The sequence below is a fragment of the Microtus oregoni genome, unplaced genomic scaffold (genome assembly GCF_018167655.1).
Source record: "Microtus oregoni isolate MIOR12 unplaced genomic scaffold, Mior012 000163F_ref0000286, whole genome shotgun sequence".
In the NCBI taxonomy this organism is placed as follows: domain Eukaryota; kingdom Metazoa; phylum Chordata; class Mammalia; order Rodentia; family Cricetidae; genus Microtus; species Microtus oregoni.
The window spans coordinates 351,191-359,363 of record NW_024544818.1 but is presented as its reverse complement, the minus strand read 5'-3'; the positions used below and the strand labels follow the sequence as shown (position 1 = coordinate 359,363).

The 8,173-nt window shown below is 54.2% G+C and overlaps 1 protein-coding gene across 4 annotated transcripts; it reads right to left on the bottom strand.

Moving 5' to 3' along the window:
* Positions 1-959: 959 nt before the first annotated feature.
* Positions 960-5,813, bottom strand: LOC121445190 (cbp/p300-interacting transactivator 1-like). 4 transcript variants are annotated; one of them, XM_041647199.1, is made up of 3 exons: positions 5,701-5,813; positions 2,118-2,242; positions 960-1,601 (listed from the first exon to the last, which is right to left on the bottom strand). In XM_041647199.1, exons 2-3 carry the CDS (start codon positions 2,175-2,177, stop codon positions 1,026-1,028), a joined length of 636 nt encoding a protein of 211 aa, XP_041503133.1. In that variant the 5' UTR covers positions 2,178-2,242; positions 5,701-5,813; the 3' UTR covers positions 960-1,025. The 4 variants fall into 4 exon arrangements, with proteins under 4 accessions (XP_041503133.1, XP_041503134.1, XP_041503131.1 ...); XM_041647200.1 differs by lacking the exon at positions 5,701-5,813 and adding an exon at positions 5,146-5,431; XM_041647197.1 differs by lacking the exon at positions 5,701-5,813 and adding an exon at positions 4,162-4,339.
* Positions 5,814-8,173: the final 2,360 nt, after the last annotated feature.

Sequence of the window (8,173 nt, the reverse complement as noted above, 5' to 3'; positions counted from 1 at the left end):
ACAAGTCTCATGTTGCTCCCCAAAGGCTAATTAATAATGTTCAGTGGTCAAAGAAGAACATCCTCAGGAGTCCGAAATGTGGGCAGCAGTTTCCAGCCCTTACATGAGGCCAGGGCTGCATTAAGACCTCGGATCTGAGGCAGAGTCATTATCTTGTCGCTTGGCTTTCTTTTGAACTCACTGCCTCAAGAGGTCTCTAAACATTGAAGTTGTCAAGCCTGGACCTTGTTTGTACTTTTTAGGTTGGAGAGGGCCAGTCTAAACAGGACATCCTCACACAGGGTGGCCAAGGAGGTAGGAATGAGGGGACACACAGGCTAGCTTAGAGTCATCTAGGCTTGGAGGAGAGGAACAAGGAGGTGTCAGAGGGGCTTGAAGAAGGCACCTGGAATCTTGCTTTAATGACAAAAAAGTTTATGTGTATGCATTTTGCCTGTATATATGTGTACCGCATATATGCTTGATGCTGGAGGTCAGAAAAGGATGTCAGATACCCTGGAATGGGAATTATGGCTGGCTGTGAGTTGCCCCTGTGGGTGCTGGGAACTGAATCCCAGTCCTCTGCAAAAGCAATACATGCTTTTAATTCTTGAGCCATCATTTCAAACCTGGATTGGCGGCTTCTAGTGTTGGGAACATATGCCATGTAGCCAAGGGTGTGCCAATGGCAAGGAAGCTGCAGACAAATTTGAAGCAGCTTGTCTTCCAAGAATGCCTTGACCACCAGCTCCTGTGCTCAACCTTCAAGAGGACAGTGTTTGTGGGGTGTTAGGGAATTGAAGCTAAGTACCTGGACTCTTGAGGAGATAAGGGCAGTGGTAGCAGCAGCAAGAGTTCCGAGACCACCTTTGCTAACCCTCCCCAAAATCCTCAGACTCTTGCAACCCAGAATTAACAAGACTATGAGAGTGCACACCACAACTTTAGACATTGATAAAGAACATAGTCAGTTATCTCTTTGCAAGTAACTTTTATTTACAACTGAATTGGTGGCTTTGTTCCTCAATTTTTAGGGACACTTGGAATCAGCAGCCAGAGGGAAAATCTGCAGTGAAATCAAACTCATTCTGCCCCAGCCATAGCTCAGGAAGCTCATTGGCTCGGTCTAGCCCCAGCTCTACCACCAGAGACATCAGCACTTCCTCATCCACTGGGTCAGAATCAATGATAGTAGGGCTCTGGGAACCAGAAGGAGTGGCTGATTCTCCCCCTTCTGCCCCTTCCAAACCTTCCACCCCTTCCACCTCTTCCACCCCGAAGCCCCAGTTTTGCAGGGGCCCTGCCTCCCCTGGTTGGTCTGGAGTGGCAGCAGCAGCTGCTGCCGCAGCGGCAGCGGCCCCATGATACTGGCTATTAAGCTTCTGCAGCTGCATACTGGCCAGCAGATGAGGGGCAGGGAGCAGGTTGAAGGGTGGGGGCTTGGTAGAAGGGCTGGCAGTAGGAGAGCCTCCTGGAGATGCTGATCCAGAGGAGCTCGCAGGAGCTCCATTGGCTTTGGCTCCATTTGAGTTGACCGCAGGGTAGTGCAGGATGGCCACTGCTTTGTGTTCCTTCACCCCGAGGTTGGAGTAGTCCAGAGAGGTCATCTCCTGGTCGCCATCCTAGAAGACAGAAAGGTATACCATAGTAGCCCTCCTGGTTTTCTTTTTGGCATTCACTGGATCTGGACTGCTCCTGCATGCCCTGCATTTACTGCTAATAGTGGGCAGGTGAGAGGAAGAGCCCCTGGACAGTGAGCTTTCTTTGGCTACTATGGTTCTGATTCCTAAGTTATCCAAAGTGGGCCTCCCTCCCCTGCTACTCAATGTGGCCCCCATCTAAAAAGGGCACCCCTTTGTCCCTCTCCTCAGCCCCACTATAATCTCTTTGCTACAGTGGTCTTGTTTCAATTCTGCTTCTTTGCTCCCTTCCTGCTGTCTGTCTTTCAATACCCCTAGTGAGTTCAATTCAATTGCTTTTAGACAAAAGCTACTCTCATTTTTCCCGACAAAGCCCTGCTGTATCTTCTCTGGTCAATCACACTGGCTACATGCACACCTAGGAAGGCTAGGAGCATGTCCCCTAAAGTCCATCTTTCCATGCCGCAGTATCTCCATCGGTAAAGTGGCAAAACTTACCTCCTTCACAGAGTTGGCACCACCCTTGACATCAAGTGCAGGCCTTGACATAGTTGGCATTTCAGAGTCTGGGCAGAAGTCAGATAAATCGGTGGGAGTTGAGGCCTCCAGCTGGAGCTGTTCGTCTGTAAGTAAAAGAGAAAAAATGAATAAAGGTGAAAGGCTTTCTTGACAAAGGAAGCACTAGAAAATTCCAAGTCAGGATCCATTCAGCTACACAAGGACGCTGATCAGATTAAACTAAACAAAAATAAAAAACCAAAACAAAACAAAAAACCAAAAAACCAACCAACCAAACAAACAAAAAAACAGAGAGAATCTGGGCAGGGAGCAGAGACTGAGGCGAACTCTGACCCGAGGCCAGGAATATGCTCTATTCAGCCAGGCTCTAACAACGACCCCCAATGCCGAGAGAGAACACATGAACATTTACTCATACAGGTTATTACAGAGTCCAAAGCTAGGGGTGGCGCTGTTCCTGATTCCCAGAGCAGGCATGTCCCTGAGAAAGCAGCGCACCACGTCAATGGACCACTTAGCCGCCAGGTCTAGGTCTCCGATGGGACTGGGGGAAAGTGAGAATTCGGGAGAAGGATGCCCTAGAGTCTCCAAAGCCCTGTCTTGGGGTATGCCTTCAAGAAGACAGCAGACCAGGGGGTTTTGGAGGCTCCGAGGCAGCAGGAGCCACAGAACAGCTGGAAGTAGCTCAGTTCCTCCATGTCTCAAGCACCTACGAGACAGTCCCTAGATTGGGCTTTGCTAGGACAACTGTCCCAGAGCCCATAGCCAGGCCACACCCATGTGGGCACGAGAGAAGAAAGGATTCTTCCTGGAGGGAAAATCCGATGAATCCAATGGTTTTCAGCCTGGAAGCAGCGGCAGCAGTTTGTAAAGCAGCATCTTGCAGTCCTTTGCCACATAGCTCTCCTGACCACAGGTCAAGTCCTCATACCCGAAATACTCAGATGGCTTCTAAAGAAATGATTCTCTTGCCCATGTGCCAAAGAGATAAGAGAATAAAGGGGAAAAAAAATCAAAACCAACCAACCAACCAAACAAACAAACAAACAAAAAACCACTTCGAACTCAGAAAATTAAAATTTCTTATTTTTCTGGAAGCATATGTTTAAAACCCTCATATATTCTAGCATTGTCATCTTAAGGAACCCAAGAGTCATTTCCCCAAAGAGACTAGAATTTTGCTGGGACTCTACCCTCCTTGTTACCCCCAGCGGTTGTTAAGAATGCGTTGGCTTCTAAAGGTACCACTATCCTTTTTCCCCTTCAGCAACCGCCTACTGGGAGAAAGGAAGGCAGGGAAAAAAAAGGAGAAAACATAGAGGGGGCACTTGCTGGGTCCCGCACCACTGCTTGACTGAAGTACAAACAGAGCTGATGCAAGCCATCTATATTTCAGCCATCTATCTCAAGACAAGGGCGCTAAGCGTCTCGTCGTCAGGAGAGCCAGCACCGCCACTATAGCAAGTTCCTCATCGCTTCACCTTCGTCTCCATCTTATCCCTCCCGTATGGCACCCGTACCCAAATGTTCAAAGGAAAAAAAAGCCCCCCCTCCCCAAGAGCAACACTAACAGGGGTTAGAAAATATGAGAAAAGTGCGTGTGTTCTGGTGTCGTCTCTCAGGGCAGGCCCTTGTAACATTCCCCTCGAGGCGCTCCAGCCCGCTCGGAAAGCGCAGAGCCCATCTCTGGGATGATCTTATTTCCTGCCCCCCGCGATCCCATTTTCTATCCCCTACCCGATCCGTCGGCCATTGGAGGGGAACAACTTGATTCACGAATGTCTGGACGAGCCACGAAGTGACCACTGCGAAGCCGCCGGGAGCCGCCGCGGAAAAAGCCGCGCAACAAGTGCCGGCTCCGCGGCTTGCGCCTCCCCTACCCAGCCCCGCCTGGCCGCCCCCCGCATCGATCCTCCCCCGCGCCCAAAGGGGGGTATGAGAAGCGGGGATGGAGAAAAGGGAGAGGCAGGTGGGGGGGGTCATGAACCTGTCCAGGGAGCAAAAGTTAAAAAATGACACCAACCGGTAATCTCCATCTCCATTGCTACTGAGAAATCTAAAAAAAATCCAGACAGCACTGCGGCTTGGCTTGCACGCCTCCAAGCAGCCCGTTGTTTACCGACAGCTCCCCAGGCCTCCTCGATGCGCCCCGGTGAGGGCCACCAGCGCGGGGCTTGGCCCGACGCAGCTCGGTCCGCCAGGAGCAAGCAGCAATGCCTGAGGGCTCCAAGCTTCCGTTACCTCAGGTGCTCTGAAGCAGACAGGCGATGAGACACGGGGTCTCCGCGTCAGCGCGAGTTTGGGGACCCGCTGCGTCTCCGCGCGCGGGGGCGCACTTTGGCGCCAGTGGCAACGGCTCGCGCGCCTCACCAACACTTCTGAGCGTCCTCAGAGTGTCCGAAGCTGCCTGTGCTCCCGGCTGCTTCGCGAACGTTCGAGGTGCCCAGAGGTGCGAGAACTTACCCAAGGTCACAGGGCCAAAAAGTGGCACGGCCCCGACAAGCTGTCCTACCCCAGCTCAGGCGTCCCGCGGAGGTAGGGGCTGGGCGCCGCCGCTTCCCCTCGAGAGGGGTGTGTGCGCGGGAGCAGGGAGCGGGGTGGGCTGCGTGTGTGTGGGGGGGGGGATGGGGAGCAAAAAAATAGCAAGTTGCCCCAAAGATCCAACTTGCAGCCGTCAGCTCGGCGACACTCGGCCCGCAGCCCCTCTGTCTCCAGCCCCCCAAGGAAACAAGAGCTTTGTGCGGCTCCCGAGCGGCCTGATGCAGTCCCGGCTATTGGCGAAGTCGGGGAAGCAGAGCTGGAGAAAGCGCGGGTGCGGGAGGGGAGCTGCTGCGGTTTCCTCTGGACAAGTGGGTGCCCAGTCCCGCCGCCTGCCGCCCCCCCCCCGGCCCGGGCACCTCCTGCAGCATACAAGTCCCCCAGCCCCTCGGACGGGCCGCTCCGCCACCGGCCGTGTCCTCATCTCCCGCTGTCCCAGCCCAGCGCCCTGCCTGGCGGCCCGGCTTACCTCCGCGAAGCCGCCTGCCCGGGAGAGAGGGAAGCTCGCAGGGGCTGGGACGTGGACGAAGCGGCCGAGCCCCCAGCCCCTTGGCACTTACGCCGCCGCCACGAGCCGCTCGCTGCCTTCGGATTCCCCCGGCCAGGCTTACGGGCGGCCACCCGACCCCAACGCGCCTGGAAAAAGGCTGCAACAGCCGCGCCGCGCCGCCGCACCGCACCGTGCAGCGCCTAGCAGCCCCGGCCCGCGATCGTGCCCGCCCGCAGCTTCGGCACCGGACTCCAGGGCGGTGGCGTTAGCAAGCCACCGCGCTTGGTTCTTGGCAAGGGGACCCGGGCTCTCAAGCCCCCATTGGCGCCCTATTGGCGCCCTGAGAGCCCTGGCGTAAAGGCACACGGTAGCAGGCTGGCTTCGGCTAGGAATCCCAGGAAGGACAGACCCTTTCCCCCCCTTTTTTCCCTCTCCCCCCCCAATTTTCACGTCTTTATAACAGGCTTAGGGCATTATTAGCACATGTCCTGGCTCGTGGACGAGTTGGTGGCAAAATCTGAACTGGATACTTACGGAGGGCCCGAGAGGGTGCTGCGCCTTCCTCTAGTCTGGTCCTCCTTGCTGGGAGCAGCCCCGCGCCGATAGGCTGTGGGCGGAGCAGCCGGGCGGAGCGAGCCTCCTCACCGCAGCTCAGCAGCGCACTTCTGCAGCTGTGCCGCTGGGAACATTTTATAGCGGCGGCTGGCGTGTGTGGCCCTTTAAGGCGCTCGAGCTGGTGCAGTCACCGTGGATCTTGTGAAAGCAGAGGGCGGGCTAGGGAACAGAGTCCGTGCGTCCCCTCCGGCCCCTCAGCCCTGGGGGCCTGACACAGTCACCTGGGTGGGGCTGCTGGTTCCAGATTATGGTCACTTCTCTCCCAGTGCTCTGGCCCGTATCTGTGTTTCTAAAACTGGTGGCAGCCCGAACCCAGGACGTGGGCTCTCCCCACCACCCTGCATGGACTTGCCCAATAAATTCCACTTAGTAATTTCACCGAGGCGAGGGAGAGCTGTTAGTGTCTGTTTTCTGACCTAAATCAAGCGTGTGGCCAGTACGGGCTTCAATGCATAGAGAGGAGAGCTGTTGGCTTAGAGAAAGACCCACAGGAGGGACTTGCACACGGGACGGGGTAGGCAAGGCACGGTCTTAGTTTCCTGCAGGGCTTTCTGTGAGTCGGTTTGCCCTCTTCGGGCTACATCGCCTCGCCTCGTAGTAGTGGAAGGGCTGAGGTTGGAGGGGGCTTTTCCCCCAACACTCCCTACATTTTGTTCAGAGCTACTTAGAGGGATCATATGGCAGCCTCCGTGGCTTCCTTCAAGGCCCAGGGTTGATGTCAAGGCTTTCTGTCCTGTGGTCATCCAGGGCAAAAAGAGGCAGGATGCGACGACGCTGAGAAATGCTGTTCTACGGGACGGGACCATGGGGCTAGGTGCACGCATGCAGTTCACATGGTTCATGGAAAAGCCAAGAACAGGCAGCGGGTTCGAAAAGCTTGCCACAGAGTTCGCAGAGATTCCTCTTGCCTTCCCACGATGCCAGGTTATTTTATTTTGATTATATAATTATTCACATCTAGCAAGAACAACATTTTGCACTTGGAGCACATCTCTCTTGTGTTGGTACGTTTTCTTACAAATCCTTACTAAAAGAGATCTGGGGCTTCTCATTTCAAGGCATGTTCCCTGCGGCTGGAAACTCCCACCGCACCCCTTTCAGGAAGGCCACCAAGATTACCCTATGTAATCAAGCCCCCCACCCCCTCCCACCCTCTCCTTTCAACAACTCAGTTTTTACGCCGTTTGTAAAACATGGCCTTTTGAAAAAGTACGATGTTTAGGAAACGAGGGAGGAATGTTACAAAGGCCTTTTCACTGTGTGTGCCTTGTGTCATAACTGGCTTTAAAGACCTGAAGATCTTTTTTCTTCTTCTTTTAGGATCGCAAGTGCCCTGAATTTGCTCTTCTAACAGAGTCAGACCTGTTTGTTGATGAAATGACCGGCTTGCTGACAAAGAGGGGCATCAATGGAGAGACAGATCTAGGCCCTTCTTTGGCATTTCGAAGAAGCTAGGGTGAGTACCCTGGATGGATAACTAGGGAAACCCATTTTACCCCCGTTGGGCTAGAAAGCAGCCTTTCTTGCGCTGCTCATTGCTGCCCCCCCCAGTCACTCTGCTGCAAGTCCAACCCGGGTAACAAGCACACTCCACTTGCCATTGCTACACTTCCTCACTTGGCTCGAAGACTCTGATTCTTTCCTGCAGAGAAGAGGCGCGGTCTGTGGGACCCTAAAGTTCTACTGGGGTAGCAGGAGAGGTACACCTCCAAAGTCTCTCGGTATTTGCCTGGGGTGAGAAAAGTTTCTGTGAAAGCAAGGGTGGAGAAGGAGCGGATTTAGGCTTGGCGTTTGAATCACGGTTGCTAATTTGGACCCCTGACCTGCCCCCTCCACCTCTGTTTGGACTCGGGCTGGTTGTAAACTACAGGACACAGCTGGGCTGCAGGCTCCCGTTCCCAGACCCGTGGATCCGCCCTCCATCTATTGGATGACTCCCAGGCCAATTGTTAGAAAGAGGCATATGTTCATCTCAGCTTCTGGAGTGTCTCCGGAGCAGTTGCTCAACAGCTAGCCCCCTCCCCCATCCGGACCATTGAAGGCCAGAAAAAGGAGCGCCCTCCACCACACTTCTATATGCCCAAGTTCCAGAAAGATCCCCACCCCACGGGTGACTTCCTGTCATCTCCACTGCCCACCTCCCAGAGAGTAGGAATGAGAGGGCTATAAGCACTCAGCTTTGAAGCAGAAAAGTCACCCATTTCCTTTTGGGGGAATGGGAGTTGAGGTTAGTGGCAGAGACTGAGTGGGGGCTAAGAAGACATTTGCATTTCTAGGCAAATATGCCTTAGATCACTGACTTCCCAGCCGACTCCAGGGTTAGCTCGGAGCTCCGCTAAACTCTTTTCTCCAACTTAGCAAGTAGACCACAAGCTTGTGAAGCCAAGAGAGA